The sequence below is a fragment of the Poecilia mexicana genome, unplaced genomic scaffold (assembly GCF_051168715.1).
Source record: "Poecilia mexicana isolate PSO_F unplaced genomic scaffold, ASM5116871v1 scaffold_17, whole genome shotgun sequence".
In the NCBI taxonomy this organism is placed as follows: Eukaryota; Metazoa; Chordata; class Actinopteri; order Cyprinodontiformes; family Poeciliidae; genus Poecilia; species Poecilia mexicana.
In genome coordinates, this window is record NW_028263386.1 from 25,170,396 (window position 1) to 25,186,077 (window position 15,682).

A 15,682-nucleotide genomic window follows, 5' to 3' on the forward strand; every position below is an offset into this window, starting at 1 on the left:
CATGGGGATTTTTTTATGCACTCAGTGTAAGTGGGTGGGAGGCTGGTTAACTGAGAATATTTTTTTGTTTTTGGTTTTTTCTTTTCCTTTTCCTCTCAATAAAACTTTGGAAGGTCATCTGGTACTCGGAAAACAACAACAAAAAAACACATTTAAAGATTGTCCAAGATTATAAAATACTCCATCCATTAAAAAGTCCTGCTTGGAATTTTTTTCACCATGTAAAATGATGCCAGTAACACAGTGGAGAGGATGTGAAATATTTTAACTTTTATTTTGATTTTACACATATATTAACTAAATTCTCACTAGTAGTTAGAAAAGAATTAGAAGAGAATCCATAATTTTGAAAAGTTGCTGCAAACTTCACCAGCTTTGCTTTTTCTCCCGATTTCACTTTTAAAAGTTAACTGTTTAAGCAAAGAATTAAGTACTTTTTGAGAACTGTAAATTTAATTTGTGCTTAAAAAAGTCTAAAAATATATTTAAAGTTCTATTGACTGCACTGAACTCCAATGTGTTTTAAGACAACTGTTAACGAACACAACTCAGAGTGGAGTTTTGGTTCATATGGTGCTGATGTCATTTCCTGGGAGCCGATCTGATCATCCGTTCATCTTGACTAAACCTGATGATGGCAAAACTTCTTTACAAACCTTTCAGTTTAAAACAATAAGAAGAAATGAGTGTTTCTGTTACTTTGCTGCCAACGCAGGTTGATCAACAAATATTGATACCAAGTTTGTATCGGTATCAGATTCATAGTAGCAGGATAAGATCAATACTTTAGCTTCAGAATCTTTCTAGGAATAAAATTTTAGTTTCAGTATTGTAACTCTGCCTCAGAAAAGATTTTGTTGTGATTTATTCTCAAATGATCTTTTTTTGTTGTTTATATATTAGTATGAGAATCGATGATACCGATGTTTATCAGATTGATACCAAAATATGCAACATTGCACATCTCTAGTGTCTGTTACTTAAATACATTTATTTATAATAGACTGAATCGTAAATGTAAGTAAATTACAATATATTTTATTGATTAATGGGACTAATCAACATTCTGATGACTGACATGTTCTGATTTTTCTTGGTGGGATTTAGAATTTTTTTTTTTTTTTTAAGCTTCCTACGGACAATTTTAACCAGAACTCTGAAGCCATAACCTGCTGTGGAGACTGGAATGATCGTATGTCTGTATAAATGTGTTGAAATGGTAGCGCACTCAAACTTTTTAAATGTCCATATCTGAAAGCAGCGAGTGGCAGCAGCACAGACTCGGTTTCTTCTAAATATGTTGCCTGGTTTTGTATTTATTCATCTTCTTCTTCTTCTTTTAATTAACAAACATGCGGCGACAGTAGAGACACGAGACGGTGCCTGGACGTCAACCGAGGGACGCCACAAAATCCAAACATTTTAAAAAACTCGTCCCGAATCCGTCGTAGGACACACGGCTTCTAGGATATCTGCTGGATTCCGAGGCGTTCAAGTTGCCAGGAGTTTTGACGATGCGTGTTTGTTTGACTCTGAGTTTTCCTGCTTCCTCTTTATCTTTTCACCTTTCCTCAGGGAACAGAAAGCGCTGCGCCATTCGCTCCAATGACAGGTTGGGTCTCTGCGTTCCTCGTGTCAAACGGACAAGGGAAATAAGGTTTTCATTCTCTCCCTTTTCCCCCGCCCCCCGTCTGCTTTGAACGCCTCGCAGTATGAATTAAAACTGTCAGAAGTCGTTTCACTGAACGCTTTCCGGTCCATTTTAAGAAACGACAAATCCTTTCAGCTGTTCCGGTGTTTTAAATTGTGACTCTCTTTTAAATATGAAATTGTCGCTGTGTTGACTATCACACTTTAGTGTCAAATTGTTTGCACTTTATGTATATTCCTAATGTTTTTTTGTTGTTATTGCTGTCTAGTCCACTATCTGTGCTGCTGCCTTTCTTGACCAGGTCGTCCTTAAATGTCAGTGTATGAAGGACATCGTCATTTCTGCCAAAAAATCTCTGACAATTTGAACTCCAGAAGTTTTTTTTCTAGAAAATTTCTGAGTTTGAAAAGTAAAATAAAAATGCTAGAAAAATCTCCAAAACGTTGAGATTAATCTCAGAACGTTTCTTGAAAAAAACCTGGGAATTTCTCAGCTTCAAAAGTCAAAACTTTTCGACTTTCAAAACTCAGGAATTTCCTTTTTTTTCCTAGAAATTTCAGAGCATTTTTTGGCAGAAATTTACTCCTTAAATACCCCTGTGAAAGAAGTCTTTACCTCAAAGAGTTTTAAAAATGTGGCTAAATAAAGGTTTAATCTCCGTACTCAATTCTAGACGTCAAATCTGGCCTGGTTGACGCAGACGGACACTTTACTTTTTGCTTTTTTTTTCTTTAACAGATAAATATCTTTTTAAAAAATTTGTCCAAAAAATAGATTCTCATTTATTAAAGATTTTACTTTTGGAGCAAGTAGGACCACAAACATTGACCTACTTTTTTTTTCATCAAAAGCAAATCTTACTTCACAAATAAGAAAACAATGAACCCCCCCTCCCCCCAGAAATGTAGAAACCTTAAGTCTTATTTATATTTTGTATCAACAATAATTTATACATCAGTTTTCTACAAAAATCTGAATACTTTAATTTCTAATAAAATCAAAATGACTTTGTTTAGAAAGGCACCAAAAGTATGTTTCAAAAATGTTTTCCACTTAATGACTTTGTCCCTCGTGGTTAAAGGTTTGACCGTTTACAGTGTAAAGTATCTATAAGCTCTTAATGGTGATTCATTCAATCAGTTTGCTGTACATTGTTGCCATGGCGATGATGATTCTCTGTAAATTAGTTAAAACACAAACGTGCAAACAAATGGAAGCGGTGTCTGTGTTTGTAAAGCTTGTTAGAGGTTTCGATGAGTCGGCGTTTATCTGCAGTTCACTGTGGTTCAGTTAAAGTCTCAGTACTTTGAGCAGTGAGATACATTTATTGCAAAAGGAAGAAAAAAAAAGAGGTTAATTTAGAAATGAAACACTGAACGAAACCTGCTGTGAGCAGATTCAGAATGGATTTCTGCCTGTTGAATTTTTATTTATTTATTTTGACTCTTTTTGCCCGATTACAATCCTAAACTTAAATGTAATTTTTTGGGACTTTGTTACTGAGTAACAAGAAGTGGCAGATAAATGTGGGGAGGTTAGTACCTTCACTCTCTGATACCCCTAAATAAAATCCACCTGCGTGTAATTCAATCTCTGCCTACACTGACAGGCGAAGACATAATGGTGCTGCTGAAAGCATTTTTATGTTGCAGGATGTCCTAGTCAAAGACCAAATAAAAATCTAACCAAAACTTTTGGGCAAGACTTGAACAGTTGTTGCTCACAGACGCCATCAAACCAGTCTGAGAGAGCGAGAGCTGTTTTCACACAATCGAAGGCAAAACATTTCAGTCTCGTTGTCTTTTTGTGAAAAAAGCAAAAAATGTTAAACGATGTGTTTTTGTCCTGCACAATAAAACTCGTTGGAGTTTGTGGTCTTGTAACAGGACAAAATGTGACAAAATTAACTGAATATGAGGCGCTGTAGCTTTAAGAGGTCAACACCAGATCAACAAAAGTGGCAAATTAAATTCCTTTTCCAAAAAAAAGCCAAAGAAAATAACCAGATAAAGTTAAATACTTTACCGCTTTTAATAAAACAGAAGTCCAAACCGTATTCAACTGGTTTCATTGGCGACACAAGACCTGCACCGGTGGCTCATGTCGCATTTCTTCAGACAAGATTTTCTGCATTCATGTTTGTTTTTCTCTTTGCCATTATGGCGCCAATACACTTTATTCAAAATAAAAGCATTGTGTTTAAACAAGTGAATGATGCTAAAAAATCCTTACAACAGCTTTTATTCCCATATATGCATTCTATTTAAAAAAAAGAAGACGTTTAGATTGATTCAATTACACATCCATTACCTTGAATACCATGAACTGTTCGGTATGTTGCTCTACCACACATGCTTGTAAATTAATCTTGTCATAGTTTAGTTGGTCTAGTTGCTTCTCCTGTTGGTCATTTAAGGCAAAAAACAAAAAAAATGGGGGGGGGGGGGGGGTTGAAGTAGGAATGCTGAAGATAATGTGAGATGGATAAGGAAGCGTGGCGTTCAAGTTTTTGTTTAGCATTAATAATGGAAGGATTTGGAGGCTCAGAAGGCAGAGAAACAGAAGGAAACGTCTTGTTTTAACCGTCAGACATGCCTCACAGCCTGAGCATCCTGTTTTTGGACCACACCGCTCTTTCTTTTTTTGTTTTGTTTTTTTTCTTCGCTTGCATGTTTAATCATATCATCTTTAACGAGAAAACATTTTCCACTGCGGCCGTGAACAGTCGGAATAAGAAAAAGAGAAATATATAAAATCTGGTTGTTATTATGCTAAAACATTCCAAATACATAATAAATAAAAATATCTATGAAATTCAGCTTTTTTTTCTGGTTGAAGTCCACAGAAGAATCCAGAGGCCTGTCATTACTATCTGACAACTTTCTTCTGCTTTGCTTTTTTGTTGTTGTTGTTCATCTGTGGTTTGAGTCTCGCAGCACGCTGTCGCTGCTGCTGCTGCTAAATATGACATCTTTTGATAAATATTTACACATAAACATCAATAATATAATGTGGGTCATTATACAGGTTATGTAAAAAAAAGAAAAGAAGTCTGTTTATTTTCCCTCTGGTTCCAGTCTCAGTGCGAACGCGAAGCCGTCCCCTCTGCTTCCATCCGTCGGAGCCAGAGCTCTATAGCGGTCCGGTCCGGTCCTCTCAGACGTTGGTCTCCAGGCCGTTCATGTCCACAGAACAGTGGTCCTTGTCTCTGTGCTCTCGCTTGTGGTGCGGGCCGTGGCCGTGTTTCTTCTTCTCCACCGGCCGGATGCCCTCCTCCAGCTGGATCAGGCGGGCCACATCCGGGGACACGTGGTCCTGCTGGCTGCCCGGCGGCGGTGGCTGGTAGCAGCCGTTCTTTTGGTTCTGGTACGTCATCATCTGCTGGATGCTTATCATGGGTTTGGTTTCACAGATCAGAGGTACCTGAAGGAGAAATAAAAAAACCAAAAAGCGACTGAATCGTCTCTTTAAATTGTCTACAGCAACGTCATAAATATTTCTGAAGCTTTAAAGAGACGGTATTGTGTATTTTACAGGCATGTAGTGTAAGTTTGTAGCACAATAAGGTAGTTGTGTTTCCTTCAGTTGTTTTAAAAGTGCTTTATGTAGAATATGACTTAAAAGAAATTAGACTTTGCAATTGGGCCTCTGTCTCTTTAAAAACTCCTGCTCTTTCTGAAACTCCGCCTCCAGGAAGTCATCACATCATGGCTCCTCTATTAACCCTTTAATAACGTTTTTACCTGCATTTCACTGAGCAGTAGCTCCTATAATGAGCTCAAGAAATGTGTAGTTCCACCAGGTGTTTGCTAATTGCTGCTGGCTAGTCTGAAGGAGCTGAGTGGAAGAGTCTGTGTGACAGTCCAAGCGGATGTTGCCACCTCACTGTAGCAGGTTTGTCTTGAGAAAATTCAGATTTTCTTTCGAAAAACTTTTGGACTTTCTCCAACTTCCTGATATTAAAAACAGCTAACTTTTAGACATCTTCACTCAGTAAAACTCTGGCTCAGTTTGTGCCTTGAATTCAATTGAATTTATTAATTTGTATATGGGCAAATGTTGGATATTAACGGTTTCCATAAAACCAGACCTAATTTGCAAAGCCTCGACCTTAGCTTGGCTTTTAGTTCCATAAATTCATTCACTCAGACGTCACTTTGGAGCTACAAGCGGTCGCTCTGCACATGTAAACAAACAATTTTTTTCCCACCTAAACCATTGGATATAATTGCATTTTTTCCTTGTAGTCAAGTACCGCCATGAATATTTTAACTTGTCCTAAAAATCTCAAACTTTCTGAAAACTTTGTACCACAACCAATTAAGTTTTATTTTGGCTCTCATCCCGGCCGGTCCGCGCTACTGAAACGCAGCAGATCAGAACTAGAGTAACTTTAAACAACCTCTTGCTTCAGATTTTAATTATTGGAGTAACATAACCACGTTGCCTTCCAGCGACTGTAAACAAATGATAGAAAAAGCTCAATTTTTGCTTTCTAATTTCTACACTGAAATGATTCGTCAAAGAACAAAAACGGGCATTTTCTGAAATATGCTCTCCTTTGCGGCTAATGGTGGTAGAACCTTCTGCAGCATTTCTTCCTGCAGAACACAAATTCGTTTGGCCTTTTCTGGAGGTCGTATGGAGGAGCTACCAGCAGGACCGCGAGAGATGAAAGTGATATTTCTTGGTCTTTACAGCCTCCCACTGCTGCTGCTCTTTCTCTCAACGATCTGTGTGTTTACATATACCCTGCATCCCACCGAGGTAACCTTCCATCAGATGAAACTTTACTTTTTTTTTCTTCTTCTTCCACATCCATATATCATATATTCCTCTTTCTTTAAAATAAAAACAAGAATAAAAAAAGAATAAAATAAAAACCTCACCTGCTCCCCCTCCTTGATGAAATCCTTTCTGCAGATGTGAGCCATGATGCCGGTAGCCAGAGCGTCGCCCATAACGTTGACCATGGTCCTGAATCGATCCCTGGACAACACAGTTAAAGGCCATTTGTTGTTACAGCTATTATGCATTTATGGCCATCACTGCACAGAATAGTTGCTTTGACACTGTCATTGCAGACATAATGGGAAAAAAATAAAAACATGTCGATGGTTGACAGTAATATGCCCAGATCCTCAGGGTTTCTGCAGGTTTCATTACCTCCAATTTAAGACTTTTTAAGACCACTGTGAATGAAGATTAAGACCTGTATTACCTCAGAAATGTATCAAAGAAGCAGCCTTAACCCTGTAGAGCCAAACTACAGAATGAATTTAACGTCTTGCAGATTAGCAAGACAAACAATCCAATGGCGAAGACGAACGTTGCCCTGCCAACTGGGGATAAATTTGCACATATACCGTGGTGGACCCAAATAAGCAAGCTTGCTAGCTTTCTAGCTCACTTTTTTTTCTTTTTTAGCTAGCCAGTTGTTTTTAGTCAGTTTTTGTCATCCTTCTGTTTTCATTGCAGGAACCAGAACCTTTGCTGCTAAGTTCTACTGTAGATGTAGAACTCGCATCTATTTTGGACGTAAGATCTACCTCTAAAGTAGATGTAGATGTTCTACACATATATATGTAGCTACATATATATGTATATATATGCCTGTTGAGGCTACCAGTAGCCTCAACAGCCTCCTGTCACAGAACACAATGATGAAGCAACTCAAACATTTGCCTAACAGAAAAGTCCCACTAGAATACCACATTAAATACTCCTGCCACCACAAAGTTTCAGACCTGTGAAGAACATATTTAAGGCCAACTTACCCTTTCCTGATTACATTTAATTCATTTTAAAGCCATAATTTTAGATGCATAAATTTAAGTCTTTAAGGATGTGTGGAGACCCTGTGGCTTCAACAAAGCCCTTCTGCGCCAACAGCGAGGTGCCCGTGTTGAAATGCTGGTTGGGTTTTCTGTCAATATGTTGCTCTGCTTCACAGCCTCACATCTTCACTTCTGGTGAAACTGTCTGGGGAGCCGGATGAGCCTGTTGGCAGCAGTGGCAATGTGTCCATTCTGTCGAGCTGGCAGACACCAGCATGACCTCATTTGTCAGACAATTTCAAGTTGGACCGGCTATGCTAACCTCATGCCAAGGCTACAACCAGGGATGCGCACAGATGAACACGAGGAGGTGCTAAAGCACTTGTTTTTCTTTTTTTTTCCCCCTCTGGACAAAAAGAAAGTGCCCTTCTGAAATGTTTAAATTTTTTTTTTTAACACAGTGTATTGTTTGCAACCCAAGAGAGCACACAGCTAGCAATAAATCAATTAACCGCATGATGAACTAAAACAAACTCAATTTCTATTTGCAGGATTTATTGTTTTTCTTTTTTCTCTCTTTTTACTAAAAACTGGACGACCAAAGTCTTCAGTCTGGTGCTTTAGACATTTTTTTTTTGTGGAGGTCAATTTTGTTAACAGAAGCTTCAAAAACTGATTTTATTTGTTTTGTTTATTTATTTTGGATATTTAAAATGTCTTCCAATTCCAGTATTAAATGTTTATTAGAATTTAAAGTTGACTGATCGTTGAGAATGTTTTCTTGGTTTATTATTCCAGATGTGACGGCAGCATTAGCATCAGTTGTACGATGGTTGGCAAAAGCAAAATATGATAAAATGTATCTTTTGCCCTGAAGGCAAAGGGACATTTTTAAAACTTATTTTCCTCAGTCAGGCCACATGGAGGTTTTTTAACTCCGGTCGTAATCTGTCGTGAAGCTTCAAAACGTTGTTGTAATTTGTTTTTCTCAGTCCTGGCAGCAGCAGTACCAAAACCGTGTCTAGAAGATTCGCTGAACCTCCATTATGCTTTTCTGAAGTGGAGGAAAAAAAAGAGAGATTTTACTTACAAGGCCCAGTCAACAGCAATGATGAGAGTGATGTCATCGGTGGGTAGCCCCACAGAGGTCAACACGATCACCATGGTGACGAGTCCGGCCTGCGGGATTCCGGCTGCACCGATGCTGGCGGCCGTGGCGGTGATGCTGGGAAAGCAAGCGGATCAGTGGGTCATTGGGAAAACCCCCCCAAAAACAAATCACACAATCAGAACCGAAGGTGTGTGTGAAAGCTTTCTGAGCTGACCGGTGCACATTTCTTAGCAAGAGACTGTTGGAATAAAAAAAAACAAAAAAACCAATTGGAACAGCAGGGGAAGTGCTTTCAAACACCTGAAGTGTTCTTTGTACTTACCTCTTTTATTTTCCAGCAGGATTTTTATTTTCTTCCCTTCCAACTGAAGGTTACCATGCACTTTGAGCATTTCTTTTTTAAATTTGATTGGCACAAAATGCCTTGTATTAGAGGAGTATTTTAAATTTTGGGGGCAGAAAAACAACCTCAAGCCTCAATTTCTTGAGCCAATTTGCAGATGTTACAAGCAGCGTGTCTATTTTTTAATAATCTCGTTACCAGAATGTTAATCTTCCAGTGAGAAGAAAGTAGCACTGAAGCTTTCTTAAGGTTGTTCAAAAAGCTGTTGGATGATCTTCAAGTCATACAAAGAATTGAAGATTTGAAGAATAAAATCTGGGCTTTGACTAGACCCTTAAAGAAGTTTTTAGATACAAGAAGTCATTTTTAGATATAGTCTTCCCCCAACATTTGATCAGTTTTAACATCTTTAATGATTTCCTCTTAGACGGGGAATAACTTGCCAGCATGATGCTGTAGGATTCACTATGCTTTGCTTTCCCTTATTATTTCTTTAGTTTTTGTCTCTTTTTTTTTTCTAATTTACTACTTTGTTTTTGTAGTTGAATTTAAGGCCTGTGTCTAAGTTTTACAAGTTTAGCTACAAAGAGGCGGCATGCAGTTTAAGCTTTATCTCATAAAATTAATGACGATTCTGAATTTATAGCAGTTGTTTCTTTTTCTCCATTTTTCATAAAGTTTAAACTTCACCTTTACATCCAGCATTTAAAAATAGACGTGGCCTTCGTTCCTCACCATCTGACATCAAATCAGAACAAACCTCTCCTGCTTTAGATTCGTTTAGGATCTTTGCAGAAATGCAGATATCGAAAGAATAAACTGAAAAACAGTTAAAAACCTGCATTTATTATTAGATATTATATTGAAAACATCTTTTTAGATTAACCAATTTTTCGTAGCTTTTTTATAAGATTGAATGACTATTAGAATTGTTGCTTCTTTTTTTTTTTACTGTGCAGTGACCTTAAGCGTCCTGAAAGCTGCTTTTAAATACAATGTATTATTATTTTTATGATATCTATCGTTTTAAATTATTTTTAGACAGTTATCAAGAGCCATTGTAGAAGATCCAAAGAGCCTCTTAGTCTCAGACCCCCGACTTTCCCAAATAGGTTAAAAACAAGAGCAATCATAACGTAGTGCAAGTCTTGCTATTCTGGCATTTTAACAAACTGATTATTTTTGGCAATGATAAAAACAGGATTAGCAAAACCAGAAAACATTTAGCCTGATTTCATCTCAGACAGTGAGGGGAGAAAAAAAAGGCCTTTTTTTTTTTTTTTACAGTTTATATAAACATCTGGTTTGAACCGCGGTCGCTGCAAAGCGGTCGGTTTGGACTCGCTTTCTGAAAGCGGCGCTTCGGGTCGGGTTGGCGTACAGATGGAGGAGCTCCGTGGTCCCGAGCCAAGCGGCGCAGGGACAGAGAGGGAAACGATTATAATTCTGTCGTGACATGTGAGATGAGTAATACAGGTCATGTGGGTTTTACAGCCGAGGGATTAGACGGAGGGACCGAGCGTCGAGAGCGCGACCGTGAGGACAGGTCTGCTCCTAACGACGTTACGGTCAAACGTGGCCTCTGGTCAGGTGAGGAGCAGGACGTTTGTTCGCGCCTCTTTTCCTTGTTGCTCGCGGAGTCAGAGCATTTGATTAATTAAATTTTTTTTTTTTTTTTTGCGCCATCACCGAGCTCCGATTCATCTGAAATCAGATCAGACTAAGAGGCTCTCACACCAGCTGTAATCTGTGTGACATTTACATATACGAGAATCTACTCAATCCCATAATAGTATTAATAATTCAGATTTGAACGTGTGATGCTAAATTCCTTCACATGCTGAACTCGAAGCAACCCGGTCAGGCTGGCTGTGACTTCCTGGGATTCTGATTTCGTTTTAAGAAAATTCGGATTTGCTCTGAAATGCAGTGGGTGAGCCAAGTTCCAAAATAATAATTTGTAACAGAAAGTCAAATTAAGTTTATCCAAGTAAACAGATTAAATTTACTAAGTTGTCATATTAAACAAATTAAAGGGGTGTTTTCCTGGCACATATATAGTCCATTGTATAGAATAATCAAGTAGCTGTTACCTTCAGGTGTCAGAAAAATGCTGTTCATGTCATATATGACCTAATAGAAAATTTATAACATTATAAGATGATGTCGATTTTGCATAATACTGCCACTTTAGGTTTATTCAGTTGTCATGCTAAACATAAAAAAGTAAGCTGGACATACTAAATTTGGTTACATGTTGCGAATTAAGTCATGTTTTTGAAAAGTTGCAGCTCCATTCTTTTTTTTCCCCCTGTGGTTCAATTTTTTTAAAGCTGAATTAATGCTTTAGTTATGAAATATCTTAGCATGGATTGTTTGCTGTAAAACATTCAACAGTTTTTTTGGGGGGGTTTCTCGACAATTTGACTTGATAAACTTTCCACAAGTCTGCTTTTACCACAAACGAGAGAGAAAAGTGAAAAGTGTCCCTGGGCCTTTCTGTTCAGAGCCCCATGAAGCCCTGCAGTCGTAGTTTAACGATGCAACGTAACAGCGGAAACATCCTAACCTTTAGACTTTGGTGAAAGGGTAAAAGAAAAAATCAACACAGGATTCTGCCTGAAGGTAAATGTGAAGCACTTTTAAACTCCCTGTTCTCATTTGAAGACAAACTTTGAAGCAGGTGTGTGAACCTGTAAAGGGCTAAGTGTTCAGGAAGCTTCTTTAAATTCACAATATACAGAAGACTGTGAAGCTTCATTAGCATGCTGAGCGATAAACCACGCATACGTTGAACTCGACCTCATGTAAAAAAAAACCAAAAAAAAAAAACCTTAGAGCAGCTATTTAATCATGTAGCTTTTCTAGCTATTTAAACTGAAAGAACCTGCCACGAGGAAACTTTGAAATATTTGCTTGAAAAGGGCAAACTGAGTTAATATCCCTTCTCCAGCCCACTGCCGCCCCCGAAGCTGACATTTCTTCGCGCAGCATTCAGCGGAAAAGCCTCAGAGTTGTTTCAACTTTACCTGATGGTGATGATCTGCCCAAAGTCGAGCTCGTAATTATTCACTTGGGCGATGAAGATGGCCGCCACGGCCTCGTAGAGAGCGGTGCCGTCCATGTTGATGGTGGCCCCGACGGGCAGCACGAAGCGGATGATGCGCCGGTCGATGTGGTTGTTCTCTAGGAGGCACTTGAAGGTGATAGGCAGAGTGGCAGAGCTGCGGCACGAAGGCAGAAAAACAAAAGGTCAAAACAACAGTCAGTGGTGTTATGATTACTTATTCTGATCAGAACCACCCACCACCCCATGAGGTCAAAGCGCTAATTGCAGTTAAGTTTTCTTCGTGACTTTAACCGAAGATCAAAAGAAGTTTTTTATGCTCTTATATAAACTCTGGCAGCATCCCAGAAGATACCAGTCTGTTTCAGAACCAGCCACAGTACATGGATTGATATAATACTAGCCCTTAGTGCAGTTTTTGACTATGCAGACTGACACTGTGGTCAAAATGTCACGTGTTTGAAGTTGCTAAAAGAAGTATTTAGTTTGTGTTGTCAGATTTACATTGGTGTGTATTGGAAGTTGATTGACTTTGTGGATTTTTTTAGCTGACTAAGTTTGTTTTCTTAGCCAGGAATCAGGCTTGTTAAAGACCTTAAGGCAGCTAAAAATATGGACGTAATAAGCAATCTGTTCAGTTTATAGTATTTACTTTTTTAGAATGTACTACTTCATTTCAATATTAAATAGTTATTTTTTATTTTGGTAACCATGAAGAAATGAATTTATTCATATTTTTTTTTTACTTGGTCGGATTATTTCTAATGTGCGTTGCTGCCTAGTTGTTTATCTCTGTCCACTTTAAACTTGAAATCTGAAATGTTTTCTGTAAATAAAAATTGCTGGGTTTTATTGATTGATCTATAATTCTGGGCTAAAACGTCACAACTGTCCAGCATGATGCCAGCATCACAAAAATACGTCCATATGTTTGGAGGACATGTACAAAGCTCAAGACGACAAAACCCCTACCAAGCTGAGTATCTGAAGAGGTACAGATGGATCATCATTTTGTTTTTACCTGGAGGAGGTGGCGAGAGAGATGAGCAGAGCCTGCAGAATCCCTCTAATGTACACTATGGGACTCTTCTTGGTGATGAAAAAGTACATGGCAGGGAGGATGAAAAGGCCATGGAGTACCAAGCCCATGACCACAGTGATGGCGTAAAAGCCTAGTTTCTTCCCCATGGCTGATGGGTCATCCATTTCCAAGATCTTCCCAGCAACAAGGAAGACGATGCCAAAGGGAAAATACCTGGAGGCAGAGGAGAAGAGGAAAGCTTGTTAAGAACTTAGACTCAAAATATAAGATTTCCCAAAGCTGTATTCTTCGTATGAATGTTGCTAGTGACCCTTAAACATGAAGTAAGAGCTGAAAACAAAAACATCGTCATGCTAGGGTAAACTGTTAGCCATCAGAAGTTAGCATGTTAGCAAAGGTAATTATAGCTAACTGAATCTATCGAAATGACAGAAACTGAAATTGAGAAGATTTTTGGGAGCTGAAATAAATAAATATGGTAATTTGTGGGAACTATGTTATGCATTTATAAAACCAACTGGAACATAATGAAATTATAGATGTATCCTTTGTCTTTGTGCATATAAATCTATTTATTAGTCTTTTGAACTAATAGTTTGTTTCACACAAGCTGTTTACGTCAGCTATCAGCAAATTACGGCACTTCGTAATCTGATTGATACTTTCAAAACAATCTGTGGTTCAAAACATTCAAACCCACTACTGGTACCAGCAAATCATCTACCAGCACAAACGGATACAACAATTTGAACAATATGAATCCATCTCATGATTTGGGTTTAAGGTCACCAATCTAAATAAATACAGAATGTCTCCGCTGGCAACGAGGTGTTTTATCCTTTTTGCTGTCGGTTCTCATTGCTCGTGTGATTGTTGTTCAGTGAACCATGTAATAATAATCGCAGACTTCCTGAAGATTAAGCTGTGGATTTCTTTTGGTTGGGTGTTTAAGAACGAAGGAAAACGTCCCGGTAAATGCCTTCAGGACGTGCTGGTGAAGATTTAACTGTTTTATCATCAACAGAAGATCACTGTATAAAAGACTGACCTCAGGTCAACACAGAAGTGACCAGTGCAGCACTGCACAGAGTAAGCTAGCCAAGATACTTAGAGAAACCTGGAAATAAACTCACCACATACATCTTGCACTGAAATCTTTAGGACAGTGGCGTCCAAAATCTTTTGTAAAGCAGCCAAAGCTGGCAAGTTGAAAGGACTCTAAGGATAACTAACAAAATAATTTGATTGTGAAATTTTTTTGTTTTTGTTTTTTTTTGCCTGCTGAGGAGTAAATTCAAAATACATTATTCCAATGAAACAAAGAAGAAATGAACAAATGACTGTAGGTCTGAAGAAAGGGTGTTTTGTCTTCATAAAAGAAAAGTATACAGTTTCTTGAGTTTTTGGATCAAATATTTATGGATTTTTAGGTCTTGAATATGTTTTTAGTTTTTTTTTTATTGGAAAAAAATGAATGGCTGAATATATCCAGCCATTCGCAATAATATGAAAGAATAAAAAAAGGGCTTAGCAAATAAAAATACGTTATGGTGTCCCTAATATTTTCCATTTAAAAAGAAATAAATTTGTCATTAAAACTCTTGTCCTATTTTTTTTTTTTTTTTTTTTCTTTTCATCAGCTTCAGTCGCTGGAGGACCAAATTACTACCCGCTCTTGAACTGCACTCTGGGGCCACACTTTATAATAATCCAACATATTATTTCAGAAATAAAAACAATTTTTTCCCCTCTATTGTGTGAAGTGGGGAAAAAAAACCCTTATTGAGAAATAATTGTTTTCTCTATTGGTGCCCCTAACGATACTTTTGAAATGCATGTGACTGAAACGTTTTAACACGCATAAGCAGCCCAGGACTTTCTGTTCTCCTCATATACAATAATTATGATGTAACACTAGAACAACCTCTGCATATTAAAATTATTCTTTGCAGCAGGGAGTTCGTATCTTCAAAATTTGCATGTTTACCCATTATATATATATATATATATATATATATATATATATATATATATATATATATATATATATATATATATATAAAAGCAGAAATAACTGGGTTTTAATCCCCCAAATCACAACTTCACTTAAACATGTCCAGCTATTTAGGCATAATGGAGTAATTAAATCTATATCCCAATGCTGCCAGAAGCACTGTAGAATTAAAATTATAATGGAACAATAAATAATGATCAGTATTTCATTATTAGGATGTCTAACATGATGGGAATGACTGAGATTTGTTATATTCTATTTCATTTCTGAGAGGTCAAAGAACTTCCGTTATGACTTGAGGCAATATGTTGCAACGTTTTCTGAATCCCCGAGCATTTGGCTCTGGCCCCAAAAGGCTTCGTGAAAACAGAAAATTACTGGCATTCCGTACAAGAGAGATTAACGTTACAAAAATGTCGACACGTTGATGCTTTTCTTTGCACTTTCAAATTCGTCTTGTTATTGGGACAGGTTTGCTTGGGTGTTGCTGAGCGCTGAAGCCCAGTTTGCTCTGGAACTAAGCTGCTCTGTTGTCCGATGTTTTCATATTTAGAGGGTGTGTGTGTGTGTGTGTGCGTGTGTGTGTACACATCTTGCCACCACACAGAAAGTGAGGGAGGTAACCCAACAGCTCCAAAGCTGGCTGGTGGAGAACTGCACAGGACAGAGGCATCTTG

General features: G+C 37.9%; 1 protein-coding gene across 1 annotated transcript in view; it reads right to left on the bottom strand.

Annotated features, from left to right (window-relative positions):
* Positions 1-11,271: 11,271 nt before the first annotated feature.
* Positions 11,272-15,682, bottom strand: part of slc1a7a (solute carrier family 1 member 7a) — a 36,920-nt gene continuing 32,509 nt past the window's right edge. The window contains exons 7-8 of the mRNA XM_015008644.2: positions 12,971-13,204; positions 11,272-12,106 (exon numbers count right to left, since the gene is read on the bottom strand). Of these exons, the coding sequence (XP_014864130.2) occupies positions 11,908-12,106; positions 12,971-13,204 (433 nt within the window). The 3' untranslated portion in view covers positions 11,272-11,907. The remainder of the gene's footprint in view (positions 12,107-12,970; positions 13,205-15,682) is intronic.